Genomic DNA, 16029 nt, shown 5'->3' with positions numbered 1-16029 from the left:
ACATCCTGAATAGTGATGTGACTGCCATGGTTCTTTATAAAGCATGATTCTCTGAAGTGGTATGCCATTCTCTGCTCACCTGAGAGCAATGTCCCCCCCCAGTTAATTTCTGGGATCTGCAATTTTAATGAAGGTTCTAAACCACAGTACTCATCACTGTATGGGAATTGTTGCTAGTCACTACTGATTCCTGTAGTTACAGATGTGGTTTCCCCACTCTGCCAACAAGAGGGAGCAATGATCGAGTCTGTTGCTCTGCTCCTTGAACAGATCGGAATGACTATGACTCAGACTGGAAGTATCTTACTGTCATAATGTGTGATTTTTATTTATAATATGTGTTGGCTAGGGTTGATCTGGAGAACTTAAGATGATAACTGGTTGGTCACGTTACTCAAGTCTTTTAAAGGTATAGTTAGTAGTTGCTTTAGGTCATATTTCAGTAATAAGACTCAGTTTGGCACCTGTATGAGCTTGAATTAAGACTCCTGTTCAGAGGGAAAAAGTGATGTTGGCAATATCAATAAAATGGGAACTATATTTACTGATAACAGAAGCATTATAATGAAGTGAAGTGCTTTCAGTCCTTTTTCACCAAAATCACAGACTATCTCAATCATTTAAGATAAGAGAGATCAGATTTATGTAAAAGTCACTCATTAAATGACGAGTAGGTAGTTACATTTTTCGTTAAACATATTATAACAAGAAACACAGTTCAGTCAAATAGGAGCTGACAGTGATTGCTTATCTTGAAAATAATGTATTGTTAAGCACAATCACACCAGTTTCAGAAGTAAATTACCTGTTTTGGTCATCACAGTCCACCCTCAGATCTAAAAGACAAATAAGTTACAAGAAGTTATGCAGTTTACATCAAGATTAAAATAATGCAGTGAATTTAAGTGGTGATGTACCTTAAGAGAAACAGTAGTTCACTCACATGTCACTTTGTCGTGAATATATATGAAGGAAGGTCCTGAGTGTAAAAGCTAATCCGTTGGTGGGCTATTGACAGACTGATCATGTGCATTTGACATTTTTCAGTAAAATTTAAAAGAGCATACATAAGTGCCATAGTCAATAAAATCTTACAAAATTTATTTGCAATTGTGAATTCTTTTGACATCAACTGTATTAGGTGTGGAAATATTGCATATTGGTGATGTAGAAAATCTTTGCAGGAGCAAAGTGGATTTCCCACTTGTTATGAACAGTCACCATAGCTATTTCATTAACCTTGTTGCAAGAATCCAAGTAATCTTATGAGCAATAGGGGCACAGTCAGTGTAGCATTCGGAGGGTTGGATTGATCCTGTGTGTGTGTGTGTGTGTGTGTGTGTGTGTGTGTGTGTGTGTGTGTGTGTGTGTGTGTGTGTGTGTCGCTGAGATGGTTAAGGCGACCACTCATGATAAGCAGGATATCTGAATTCAAACCCAGTCCGGCACAGATTCTTGTGTGTCACCAATAGGTAATACCAAGTCTGAGCATTTTCTCCTGTTCATTGGTTATTTGATTGGTCAGGTTCTTCTTCAGGATCTTCACTGTCACTGACTTGAGTTTCTGGTTCACATTCTGAGCCTACTTCGAGACATGGAATGTCTTTGTAGTTCTCTTTGCAATAGGTCCTGATGTTTTTAAAAAGGTACTCTTTTCGTTGTCATCGCTGGAGGAATTACTGCAGCAGGAAACCCAGTGGGTCCATTGTCATTGGGGAAGATGCGGTACACACATTCATTTCCATCAATGTGCAATTTGCAATGTACTCCACCTTTGTAGCTAATGTTGAACTCAAAGTGGTTGTATTTAGTTATGTGAGGTACTTTTGTTAGCATTACTATCCTTCAAGAAATATAGCCAGTCATATGTATTCACAGCAACTTCAACTATTTAATTTCCCACAGCAACAACTGAGTTAACATGTGTTGTAGGTGTAGATTTCTCAATGCAGTTGGCGAATTCTTGTATGGAAGAGATATAGGTGACCCTAAATCTTTTCTTTAAAACTCCAAATGCCCAGTCACATGCAAATTTCATGTGGCCTACTGGCATGAATGACAAAACAATTCTTATTTTTGTTATTACTGATTCTCCAAGCAAGATATCCTAGTAAGATATTGTTCTTGTTCTGACCTACACAATTGTCAGCATGATTGAACATTGTGTCTTCTTCATGACTGTAGTTTTCCAAGTAGTTGTGGAAAAGACTGACAACAACATAGATCCCTTTGTTGTTCCTACACTTTCTGGGAGTAGATAGTTTACTTGTTTGTTCAGTCTCATACATAACCCCAAATATTCCTATTCTGAATGGTACCAAGAAATAAATAGGTCCAGGCTGCAATGGGTTACTAGGTATGTGAACCTGCTGGGCCATGTCAAAACTGCAGTGTACACAACTTCTATCACCATCTTCAAAATTCCCCTTAGTCTTTTTGATAGTTCCCTTATAAAACTCTTTCTTTTGCAACAAGTTGTAGATGGGACCTCGTTTTTTCAATAGTTCCCATTTTAGTTTCTTCAGGCACTGAAGCCATTGAAGTTCCTGAACTGAAATGCCTTTGGCAAAATGCACAGAGATCTGATTTGGGCTTCATGACAACTATTTCTAGGCATATCTATTTCTGAATATTACAAAACACTCTACTTGATACTGGTTTTACGGTCATATCATTTGTAAAGGAAGCCATGTAAGTTTCAAAAATTTTGGCTTTATTATCACTTGAAGGTAGAACTTTGATATTTGCTTTATACTGAGTGCCACTTCTGCCTGGTAAAATTATGGCATGTTGTTCTGCATAATTGTGTAAAAACCTTACAACAAACTCTGAATCAGAAAAAGAAGTCACATTCTTAGGAAGTTTTCTTGCATTACATGAGCTTTGACAATCCTCTACAAACATGCCAACCTTCTACTAAGTACTTACTTTGTGGTTGTTTCCTCTGTTTGTACTTTGTTTACGAGCTGTCAAAAAAGGATCTGAAGTTACACACCGCAATAGGCCTAAAATAACTTGATCTAATGTGTTCCTGAAGAGGGGCAGCAGCCTTTTCAGTAGTTTCAGGGGCAACAGTCTGGATGATTGACTGATCTGGCCTTGCAACACTAACCAAAACGGCCTTGCTGTGCTGGTACTGTGAATGGCTGAAAGCAAGGGGAAACTACAGCCGTAATTTTTCCCGAGGGCATGCAGCTCTACTGTATGGTTAAATGATGATGGCGCCCTCTTGGGTAAAATAGTCCCCCATTCGGATCTCCGGGCGGGGACTACTCAAGAGGACGTCGTTATCAGGAGAAAGAAAACTGGCATTCTACGGATCGGAGCGTGGAATGTCGGATCCCTTAATCGGGAAGGTAGGTTAGAAAATTTAAAAAGGAAATGGATAGGTTAAAGTTAGATCTAGTGGGAATTAGTGAAGTTTGGTGGCAGAAGGAACAAGACTTTTGGTCAGGTGAATACAGGGTTATAAATACAAAATCAAATAGGGGTAATGCAGGAGTAGCTTTAATAATGAATAAAAAAATGGGAGTGCGGGTAAGCTACTACAAACAGCATAGTGAACGCATTATTGTGGCCAAGATAGATACGAAGCCCACACCTACTACAGTAGTACAAGTTTATATGCCAACTAGCTCTGCAGATGATGAAGAAATTGATGAAATAAAAGAAATTATTCAGATAGTGAAGGGAGACGAAAATTTAATATTCATGGGTGACTGGAATTCGAGAGTATGAAAAGGGAGAGAAGGAAACATAGGTGAATATGGATTGGGGGTAAGAAATGAGAGGAAGCCACCTGGTAGAATTTTGCACAGAGCACAACTTAATCATAGCTAACACTTCGTTCAAGAATCATAAAAGAAGGTTGTATACATGGAACAATCCTGGAGATACTAGAAGGTATCGGATAGATTATTTAATGGTAAGAGAGAGATTTAGGAACCAGGTTTTAAATTGTAAGACATTTCCAGGGGCAGATGTGGACTCTGACCACAATCTATTGGTTATGAACTGCAGATTAAAACTGAAGAGACTGCAAAAAGGTGGGAATTTAAAGATATGGGATCTGGATAAACTGACTAAACCAGAGGTTGTACAGAGTTTCAGGGCGAGCATAAGGGAACAATTGACAGGAATGGGGGAAAGAAACACAGTAGATGAAGAATGGGTAGCTCTGAGGGATGAAGTAGTGAAGGCAGCAGAGGATCAAGTAGGTAAAAGACGAGGGCTAGTAGAAATCCTTGGGTAACAGATGAAATATTGAATTTAATTGATGAAAGGAGAAAATATAAAAATGCAGTAAATGAAGCAGGCAAAAAGGAATACAAACATCTCAAAAATGAGATCAACAGGAAGTGCAAAATGGCTAAGCAGGGATGGCTAGAGGACAAATGTAAGGATGTAGAGGCTTATCTCACTAGGGGTAAGATAGATACTGCCTACAGGAAAATTAGAGAGACCTTTGGAGAAAAGAGAGCCACTTGCATGAATATCAAGAGCTCAGATGGAAACCCAGTTCTAAGCAAAGAAGGGAAAGCAGATAAGTGGAAGGAGTATACAGAGGGTCTATACAAGGGCAATATACTTGAGGACAATATTATGGAAATGGAAGAGGATGTAGATGAAGATGAAATGGGAGATATGATACTGCGTGAAGAGTTTGACAGAGCACTGAAAGACCTGAGTCAAAACAAGGCCCCGGGAGTAGACAACATTCCGTTGGAATTACTGACGGCCTTGGGAGAGCCAGTCGTGACAAAACTCTACCATCTGCTGAGCAAGATGTATGAGACAGGCGAAATACCCTCAGACTTCAAGAAGAATATCATAATTCCAATCCCAATTACGGAACTATCAGTTTAACAAGACACAGCTGCAAAATACTAACGCGAATTCTTTACACACAAATGAAAAAACTAGTAGAAGCCGAACTCGGCGAAGATCAGTTTGGATTCCGCAGAAATGTTGGAACATGTGAGGCAATACTGACCCTACGAATTATCTTAGAAAATAGATTAAGGAAAGGCAAACCTACATTTCTAGCATTTGTGGACTTAGAGAAAGCTTTTGACAATGTTGACTGGAATACTCTTTCAAATTCTAAAGGTGGCAGGGGTAAAATACAGGGAGCGAAAGGCTATTTACAATTTGTACAGAAACCAGATGGCAGTTGTAAGAGTCGAGGGACATGAAAGGGAAGCAGTGGTTGGGAAGGGAGTGAGACAGGGTTGTAGCCTCTCCCCAATGTTATTCAATCTGTATATTGAGCAAGCAGTAAAGGAAACAAAAGAAAAATTCGGAGTAGGTATTAAAATCCATGGAGAAGAAGTAAAAACTTTGAGGTTCGCCGATGACATTGTAATTCTGTCAGAGACAGCAAAGGACTTGGAAGAGCAGTTGAACGGAATGGACAGTGTATTGAAAGGAGGATATAAGATGAGCATCAACAAAAGCAAAACGAGGGTAATGGAATGTAGTCAAATTAAATCGGGTGATGCTGAGGGAATTAGATTAGGAAATGAGTTTTGCTATTTGGGGAGCAAAATAACTGATGATGGTCGAAGTAGAGAGGATATAAAATGTAGACTGGCAATGGCAAGGAAAGCGTTTCTGAAGAAGAGAAATTTGTTAACATAGAGTATTGATTTAAGTGTCAGGAAGTCGTTTCTGAAAGTATTTGTATGGAGTGTAGCCATGTATTGAAGTGAAGCATGGACGATTAATAGTTGGACAAGAAGAGAATAGAAGCTTTTGAAATGTGGTGCTAAGAAGAATGCTGAAGATTAGATGGGTAGATCACATAACTAATGAGGAAGTATTGAATAGAATTGGGGAGAAGAGGAGTTTGTGGCACAACTTGACTAGAAGGGATCGGTTGGTAGGACATGTTCTGAGGCATCAAGGGATCACAAATTTAGCATTGGAGGGCAGTGTGGAGGATAAAAATCGTAGAGGTAGACCAAGAGATGAATACACCAAGCAGATTCAGAAGGCTGTAGGTTGTAGTAGGTACTGGGAGATGAAGGAGCTTGCACAGGATAGAGTAGGATGGAGAGCTGCATCAAACAAGTCTCAGGACTGAAGAAAACAACAACTAAAACTGTCATTTGGAGGCCTGTATGCTGTAGCTTATGAGTTATGCGAGATATGCATTTGTGCCTAGGTTTCAGCTGTTGAACTGCATCTCCCCTACCATATACGTTGTTGTTTAGGTTGGAGCCCCCTTTTCTATCTTACTCTGCATAGGTAGAAACAGTTTGATTACTCACACTAGCAGTAATGAGGAGATTGGCAGAACAAAACAATGGTCACAGCGGTGACTGACAGTGGAGACCATGAGGTGAATTCATAAACAGTTTAAGTCCAGGGCGTACCTGAATTGTCTAACCACACACTACATTCCAGGGAAAAGTCCAAACAATGAAATTTTTTATCAGACAGGATCAAAATACTGTGCCTGTATCTGACTCCAGTGACTAGTGAAAGACCGGCTACAGTCGCAGGGCTGCGATGTATTGGTAACCCCTCATCAAAGGATGGTGCCACCTCACATGATTGCCGAAGCAGCTGCACCCATCAGGTGCACAAACACTCTATAGATACTTGGGCTAGGTGTGAAATTTTGAATCCCACTCAGATACCAAAGCCCCCACAGCTGTTGGTGTTCCTTCCTTACTGCACCATCTGCATGGATATGGCCAAATACATAGTCTGATAGTATAACAATAAGTTAACACCAGATTTATTTTTTGTTAAAGTCCTTTAAAAATTCGTGTTAAATAAGAAATATCTTATTTATAAAGACTGTTGTTAAAAAGTAGTATTGAAAATGAGCAGGGATTTGTATGAGGCTGATAATTTTGTTTCTGAGCAGAAGGCAATGAAGTCTGGCATCCTGGTCGCCGCACGCATGCTTATTTCCTTGTTGATAGCACTCTCACTCAGACGCCACAGACAGGCAGCAGGTGGATTTCGTTTGTCATGTACTTGTGATGTTTACATACAGCTCCAGATGACAGTTGCAGTGATCTAAATTTTTTAGATGACATTTTATAAACGCAGACTCTGGAGCTGCAATCATGTGAGCATATAGAGAGTTGAGTTCACCTGTTGCCTGCCTACGTTGTCTGAGCTGGAGCACTGTCAAGAAGGAAATGAGCTTGCATGTGGTGATCAGGATGCCAGAATGCGGTGCCATCTTCCAGTAAGAAATGAAATTATTTGCATCAAGAACTCTCTGCAAATATTCAATGTTTCTTTTTAACAATAAGGTGTATGTATGATACTTCTTATTAAAGATGAAATTTTAAACACCTACGTAAAAACTTTAAACACTATTTGCATACTGTCATAATATGTGTAAAATATACCTGCTTTTACAAATGCAACACGTCTGTGTCTTAAGGTACACTAACTGCAGACTTTGTGTTGCAGTTTTATTCATTCCACAGATTAAAAATTTACATATACTCTTTCAAATTTTTATTAAAATGTAACACATGTATGACGTCACTTTATTTTACTGTATTTCATTTTAATTTTGGCATAATCTGAATAACTTCTCTTATAAGTTTCAAATTTGTTTGTGTTATAGATCTCAGGATGGCAAATGATCGGCGAAACAGTTAATTTAGTTTTACAATTAATGTGACTGTGGCAGATGATAAATTATTTTCAAAACTTATTATATTTGTAAATCATTTAACACAGTCTACTGCATAATGAGATATAGTTATGGTCCCTGGAAAGTAAAATTGCATGGCTGAACTGTCTTTTGGGGCTCTGTATTTTGTGTTCCTTTGTTCTCGGCATGCTTTTATTCCTTTGGTGGCCAGTGTGACCTCTTGTTCTGATAAGAGAATAATAATCCAGCCTTGCAAATGATATGTCATTGAAGCTATAATATTAAAGTTTACAAGGTAGAATTTTATATTCCATACTATTGAAGGTCTTTAAGTGGTAAGATTTCATCCATAGCTCTGTTAGGACTTCATTTACGAGATTACCTATTTATTTATTTTAAGCTGGCTTTTTGAAAACCAAATTAAGAGAGAGATGCTGTCAGAAAGATGTCTGTAATATTATTGTAAGATAATTTCTCGAAAATTTGAGGATGTCAGAAGGGGTGAAAGGGATGTGTAATTGAAGGTGATTTGCTTATCTGCATTTTTATGTATAGATGTTAATAAGAGATGGTCCTACTGAACCAGATTTTAACACTGTAGACAATGTTAATGTTTGCATACAAGTACTGTAACATAAACTGAAGCATGTTTTTCATACTGAAATTGCTGGGCCATTAATTTTTAGTTCTTTTGAACTTGTCAGTCTTGGGTATTTGTCATATTTGCTTTCATCAATTATTGGACCAATTTTATAATTGTAAATTTTCTTTATAGCAGTGACAACAAGGAGAGTGGGGATTCAGGAATCTTGAAAAAGTCTCAGAGCTTTACTCCTACACCAGTGCATGAATTACCCAACACTGATGATGGTGCTTCTCAGATAGTTCGCTCTGCATCTTTAGCTGAGACTGCAACACAAAATCAACTGCCTGATGCTACTATAGATGCAAGTTGTCTGGAAGATGATATGTCAGGTGGATGTGACCTAGCATCATTTCTCATTCATCGTGCCTGTCAGAATTCCACTCTTGCCAACTACTTCTACTGGCAAGTATTGCATGTGAATCATATTAATTTTGATTGTTTTTGTTGTTGTTGCAACAGTGAAATTCCTGGATGGAACAGTATGTAAAATAAAGGAAAGGCAATCACTCATCCATAGCAGATCAATGCATGGAGCACAGTAACACATAAAAGGAAACTGTATTCACATTAGTTTTTGAGCACTAGTTCTTTTCCAGCAATAGTACGCAGAACCACACACTCAGGTGGCCGCAGAAATTATTAGACAGGATTTAGTACTAACCAGGTGCACAAACAGAAGTAATGTGATCAGGTTTGATATGTACAAATTAAAAAGTACTGTCAGTTAGGAATTTCTAAATACTTTTTAAGAAATGTGGAAAAGCGGAAGGCAGTAAAAAGTTTAAGATGTAAAAGTGTTGGGGCAAAGAAAATAACACCAAAAGGCCAGAACAGGAGAGACGAGGGCACGAAAGAAATGAGTAGTGACAGTGAACTGACAGTCAGTATTCAGCTTTTGGAATTACATTAAAATCTGAGAGTTATGAGCAGTGTATGGGGAGAGATTTAGAAATTCAGAAAGAAATGGGAGTATGAGGGGCAGGTGTGTGGAATTGTCAAGACAGGTAAAATAAGGACAAAATAAGAGGTCGAAGAAAATCAGCCAACCAGTTGATTTGTTTTCATCTTCTTCAGATTTACACTGTTGCTGTTTAACAGTGATGTTTAAGATTTTGTCAATATAAAATTTGTAAGCCATTCGGACAAAGGAGATATGGAGATTATAAATTGAAAAGGCAAATTGAACTGTGGAAAACTGAGAAGTAACTACAAGGTGTACAACGTTGTTTCTGCTGTTTGCCAATAGGTGCGACAACGGTAAGTAGCGGTCAAAAGAAACAGATCGCAGACATCAGGCAGTTACCTTGGACCTCAGTCAACATGACCTCATTCAAACATTAGTTGATTTGTGTCTGCCTCATAAAGTTGTTCTTGATTGAAAATGTCAGTTTATGAGCCTAATTATAGTCATTTGTGAGAGGTGTTGCCGTTTTGTTTCAATATGAAGAAAACGGTGGCTGAGTATCATCGAATGCTCTCAAGTATGTGTGGTAAGGACGCTATTAGAGAAAGAACGTGTTGTGAGTGGTTTCAACACTTCAAGCACAGTGATTTTAACATCGTAGACTGGCATGGTGGTGGAAGAGAGAATGTTTTCGAAAATGCAGAATTGGAGACATTGCTGAGTGAAGACTCACGTCAAACTCGAGAAGAATTGGCGTGATTAGTGGGAGTGACACAGCCAGCCATTTCAAAATGTCTCAGGGCTATGGGCATGATTCAGAAAGAGAGAACTTGGGTGTCTTGTGAGCTGCAACCAAGAAAATGAACAGCATTTGTGTGTTTGTGAGCAGTTGCTTCAGAGGCAAAAATGGAAGGGATTTCTGTGTCGCATTGTGACTAGGGACAAAAAATGGGTTCATTACAACAACCCTAAATGCAAAAAATCATGGGGATATCCCGGCCGTGCTTCCACGTTGACAGCCATACCAAATATTCATGGCTCAGAGATCATGCTCTGCATTTGGTGGGACCAGCTCAGCGCTGGATATTATGAGGTGTTAAAAGCAAGTGAAACAATCACAGGTGCTCGTTATCGAATGTAATTAATACATTTGAGCTGAGCATTAAAAGACAAAAGGCCGCAGTACAGCGAGAGGCACGATAAACTGATTTTGCAGCATGACAATGCTTGACCCCATGTTTCAAAAAAGGTCAAAACATACTTGGAAATGTTAAAAAGGGTAGTCCTACCACACTTGCCATATTCTCCAGACATCGCTCCCTCTGACTATCACCTGTTTAGATCAATGGTGCATGGCTTGGCTGACCAACACTTCCGATCTCGTGAAGTAGTCACAAATTGGATCGATTCGTGGAGCGCTTAAGATGATGAACAATTTTTGTGATGTGGGATTTGTACACTGTCCGCAAGATGGGAGAAAGTAGTGGCCAGCAATGGAAAATACTTTGAATGATACATGTGTAACCAATTTGTTTCATGGAAGCCTCAAATGTTGGGGAAGAAATGGCAGAAGTGGTGCACCTTGTAGTATTGTTGCAGACAAGGTGGATGTGCAGAGTATATTGCAGAGTAGGTTTGCCACCTCATAACACTCTGCCATCCGGCGACACCACAGTGGTGTCGTGAGTGAAATAACGGTCAATGGCCAGCGACACGACAGTGGTGTAATGAGTATAGTATTGTGCAAAAAACGTTCAAATGGCTCTGAGCGCTATGGGACTTAACATCCGAGGTCATCAGTCCCCTAGAACTTAGAACTACTTAAGCCTAAATAACGTAAGGCGATCACACACATCCATGCCTAAGGTAGGATTCGAACCTGCAACCGTAGCATTCACATGGTTCCAGACTGAAGCGCCTAGAACCGCTTGGCCACAGCCAGTATCGCACAGTGGCAGGCGACAGCAGTTTAGTATCTTTGGCATTCTGTTGGTGTTCTGTTTAGGTAACAATAAGTTACACATGTCCACAAGTTCTTTGTTTTTATAAGTACCTGTGCCCTTTCATCATGGCACACAAGAGAGACGATTCGATTATTTACGATGAGTGCATGGAGCAAAACTTGGAGGTTGCCACTACATCGCATACGTCTCATCATGATCTGGTTGACAGACTTTCCGGTCACATAAAGCAACACCAGCTAATAGGCCTACGTATTTCTGAAACTAATAAATGAAAACGAAGAAACTGCCATGTATGTTCCAAAAACAAAAAAGAACAACAAACTTAATGTGCAAGTCTTGTGGAGTTGCATTACGTCTTGGAGGCTGTTTTGCTGCACATCATACGAAAGAGAAATTCTAAGTCCCAGAGACAATGCAAATAAACAAATATATGAAACAAACAAATTTTGTATTTATTTACATATGTGTATCTTCAGAATTTCATGAAAGTAGGGGAGAAGGATTGAGAACTTATGAGAACTAATGACTAGATTAGTAAAACTAACAATTTATAATCTCTTCATAATCTCCAGGACGGCTGGCGACAAGCCAGGTAATCCGGATTAGTGCTGCCAGTGCCAAGCAAATAAATTTATAAGAGACGTGTGGACAGCAAAGTGTTAAGAGTTTAGAAGTTCTGATACTGATTTTCTAAATGACTTACCTGTGACCATTCGCTGTAAAGATGAGCTTCATAATCTCAAAACCTGTATGGAAATTGGCTGATAACCATTTCTTCATACATCATCCTTACCTTGCATACATTTCACAGAAAATGGTACTGGCAATTTGCATTTTGTGGGTTTTACAACACTGCTTTCCACTTACATATGTGGTAGAGTTTTCATAGGGCATAAAAGTGTGTTGTGATGAGGAGTCAAGATTTAAGTTGAGATGTAGGATCCAGGTGAAAGAGTTCATCAAAAGCCTTGCTGTTTTGATAAGTGTTACTCCCATCATCTTTGCCAGCTGATGGGACTGACAGTAATTGACACATTGTATCGGTTCAATGAATTCACTCAACGGGAAACGAGAGAACATTATTATAGTTAAACTTGTCAAGAAAAACTAGGAGACCAGTTAGCTGGCAGATTTCATTGAAGGATGATAGATAGAAGGGAATATTCATCCCTTTTTGTTGTACGACACCTTGTTTGTAATGGTTCATGATATCGTGAAAGAATAGCTTCTTCATAAATTCAGATCATTTTATGAATACATAAGCATTAATGAACATATTTGGTCACATAATTTGCAACAAAATTAAACAGTCTTTTTCAAAACCCAAGTTCATAATGAAGAAAATCCAGTATAGAAGATGTAGGAACTATCAGAATAAACTGTTTCTTCCAGGACGTAAGGTAGTGTGAAGATAACTAGCAGATAGGGGAACACAAACTGTGAGAACTAATATGGCATTGGAAGAAAGATCATAGGCAAGAATCATAGAGTAAGAGTTGATCCATTTCAGGAGGCTTTTTCTTACCTTTCTCGTTTTACCAAGACAGTGTGTCCAAAAAAATCTTGGTGTCCAGCAATGTTTGTTACTACTTTAATTTGTGGTTCCTAGCATGGCCTCAAGTATTCGTGTTACGATGCATGCCACATTTGAAGGTGCCCCAGTTATGAACCACTGGTAGCTAGTAAAATTCAGTCTTCCTCCAGCAATCTTGCCATTTATAGTGCCAGGTGGCAAAAAATAGTATCATGATGATTGTAACATGGCCATATTAGGTGGTTGTGCTATCTCTCTCTCTCTCTCTCTCTCTCTCTCTCTCTCTCTCTCTCATAGGTACCTTCTGACACTGAGCAGCAATACCTGAATGCATTAAAATAAAAATGATGGTGTGTTACCTTTACATACTGTGCAGTAGTGCAATCATCAAAGCTTTTTTTCCTTATACACACTTTAAATTTCTTTATTCAGTGAAAGAAACTAGAGCAATTCGTGTCATAATAAACAATACGAGTTAAAGGTATTGTAAAATATAAGTTAACTGGACTCTGTGCTGAACCGAAAATTGGAAAATTGAAAAAGTTGTTCTTAATTCTGAAGTATTAAGACAGTTTTGTGCTGATTGGCTATTTGTTTTAAACAAAAGTGCCCTACTCACTCAAATACAGTCTGTACCAGCTGTTTTTTAAACAATTCTTATATGGTCAGTATTTAAACTTGACATGTCAACTAATTGAATCTTTAAAATCAATATTGCTAACTAAAATTATATCTTAGGTACCTGTTGATAGAATGTGAAGACCAAGAACCTGCTGTGAAGCAGGATAGCAGAGTCAGAGATATGTACTTAACAGTTATGAGAATGTTCTCACAGGTACGTATTGATAGCTCATAATTTTAATGTTCTATAATCTGGCAAAGCTCATAGTTTTGAGTGTTCCAGCCCACTTCTTGTTATATATCTGTTGTAGACTCTACTCAAAGGTAATGCTGATCTGCAAAAGCGAAGAGTCTTTCTATCCCGTCAACAGGGCTTCATTGATAAACTTGTGAAGCTTGTTAAAACAGTTGCAAGAGAGAGTGGAAACAGAAAGAAAAAGGTATGTGTTAGCTATATTATTTGATCCATGTAATTTTTATGATTGTATGTATTCAAAACAGTTCTTGAAGAAAACATACTTTCACACAGACTGAGAGACTCCAGGCCTTATTGGGAGATCCTGAAGCATTCAAGATTAATTTTGCCAATTTTGAGCCTCTTCCATTTCCTCTGGACCCAGATGTTCTAATTAAAGGTGTTGTGCCTGAGAAGTAAGTTGTATTCTTGTCTCTTTTTTTGGCTGATTTTTAACTTTCATTCTTCCAAATAAAAATTAAATAATCTTTAGTGATAAACTACATAAAAAACTGTCATGATCACATTATAGGCAAATATGGAATATTATAGCATTAAATTATAAGCACACGCATCAAAGTTATTTAGGACTTCTGCCCATTAATTCTTACAAATGGACTGACCTTCATGCACCAATGTGTGTGTGTTGCAACATGATGTGGTTGCAAACTCAAGAAGAATATTAACCATTATTGTGTCTAAAAGCCTTATGGTTCATATTTTATTTCTCAAAAGTGAAAATGAGAATTGCAGATCTTTTATCTGGGAAAAGATATTTTGACTTGCACTCAACACTTTTGTCATCAGTCTTGTGACTGGTTTGATGTGACCCACAATGAATTCCTTTCTTGTGCCAACTTCTTCACCTGAGTAACACTTTCATCCTACATCCTAAATTATTTGTTGAATATATTCCAAATCTGTCTTCCTGTAGTTTTTACCCTTACAGCACCCTTTAGTATCATGGAATTTATTCCTGATGTCTTAACAAATGTTCAATCACCATGTCCCTCTTTCTTGTCAGTGTGTTTCAAATATTCATTTCTTCACTTATGTGGAGACCATCCCCATTCTTTGCTTTATCAGTCCATCTCCATAGTTAGTAAGAAATTAGCCATAGAACCTGCTGCAATATATTGGAAATGGACCCTGAGGAGTTATTTTAGTAGTGGAAAAATTTGGGTGTCATGTAAATGCAGAACTATGAGAGAGTCAATAGCACATTTTAAAAAACAGCAGCATTTATTGTAATGTGCAACACACCGGAATTACCTGTACGTATTTGTGCAAGCTGTATCAGTCATAAGGTTCATCAGTATGTCCCCAACCAAATGCGATGCTTCTGATGTCAAAAATTTGGTCATACCATTATGGCATGTGCTGGGACAGCTACATGTGGAAATTATGGAGGCTCAGCTCATGAATTCGGTAACTCTTCTACATTTCTTCTGAAATGTAGGCTGCTCCATGGATCACCCATTATGGAGAAGAAAGTGTGCAGTTTAAAACAAAGAAAGGAAAATTCAGGAGTTGAAAGTTAAGAGAAGCATGCCCTATGGTGAAGCTATAAAAGCTTTCATACCCTCCAGTGTTCACTATTTCTTCTGCATCGACCCTTAAGGAGCCAATTGCCAAGGTGAAGCCTCCAAACAAACCCAGGCCACAGATTCAGGTAAAACTACATGTGCTTGTCAGTGAACCTGTGGGGGAAAGAGCTACACTTGAACCGGAAATCATTTGGAACCTCGGCCACATTCCAATGCACACAAATCGGACAACCATTAAGCTGTTCTCTCTACCCATCCAAGCAACTCCTCCCGTAAGTAAGGAAACTGTCACACAAAAAGTCGTTTGAAGTGGAAGAAAGTGGCAGCAAAACTATTGAATCAGTGAGCATTTTCCCTTTCAATAATGATTTTATGCTTGAGGACATTGATATCCACATGAACTGGAAAGCTGGGCACCTTCTCATGTTCCCCCTGACCTCGCATGTAAATTGCCACTGCTGAGGCAGAAGGACAGAGACAACCATCACTCCCATAGGGACTTCCCTATTGCAGTAGCACTTAAATGGATACCGATCATATTTGGTAGAGTTATAGACCCTGGCCCTGGAGTGTCTGTTCTACATCTGCTTACGAGAAACTCTTTTTGAAGGCACTGACACACCTGCATGAAGGGGTTGCCCTTATCACAGCCATACACGTAGTTGCTACGGAAGTTCTCACGATTTTGTGTGTTCTCTATATCCTCCACCCCATGATCTGTTGCCCGCAGATGCACTGATATAACTCTTCCATGCACTTCCCTGTCCATTCCTCCTCTTGGGTCCCCCCCTGGGGGTCCACAACTCTTTTGCGTGGGGAGCACGGGGCCCCGAGCCATTGCAGCCTTCTTTCTCTCCCGGGCTGCATTTCCTTTGCCTTCCCCTCCTTTCCTCTCCATGCTCCTTTCCCCTCGCCCTCTCCTCTCCCTCTATTGGTGTCCTTGCTTATGTT

The 16029-nt window shown here is 39.0% G+C and overlaps 1 protein-coding gene across 2 annotated transcripts in view; it reads left to right on the top strand.

The window, feature by feature from the left end:
- LOC124621890 (phosphatidylinositol 3-kinase catalytic subunit type 3) overlaps window positions 1–16029 on the top strand; it is a 103734-nt gene that overhangs the window by 51824 nt on the left and 35881 nt on the right. Inside the window, exons 10-13 of one of the 2 annotated variants that reach the window (XM_047147362.1) lie at window positions 8406–8675; window positions 13414–13510; window positions 13608–13736; window positions 13826–13947. In XM_047147362.1, the coding sequence (XP_047003318.1) occupies window positions 8406–8675; window positions 13414–13510; window positions 13608–13736; window positions 13826–13947 (618 nt within the window). Of the gene's footprint in view, window positions 1–8402; window positions 8676–13413; window positions 13511–13607; window positions 13737–13825; window positions 13948–16029 lie in introns of both variants that reach the window. The other variant, XM_047147361.1, reaches the window with a different exon arrangement.

This window comes from Schistocerca americana, chromosome 7, assembly GCF_021461395.2.
Source record: "Schistocerca americana isolate TAMUIC-IGC-003095 chromosome 7, iqSchAmer2.1, whole genome shotgun sequence".
Classification (NCBI taxonomy): Eukaryota; Metazoa; Arthropoda; class Insecta; order Orthoptera; family Acrididae; genus Schistocerca; species Schistocerca americana.
Note: the sequence above shows the minus strand (reverse complement) of the source record. Positions and strands in the feature narration are given on the sequence as shown.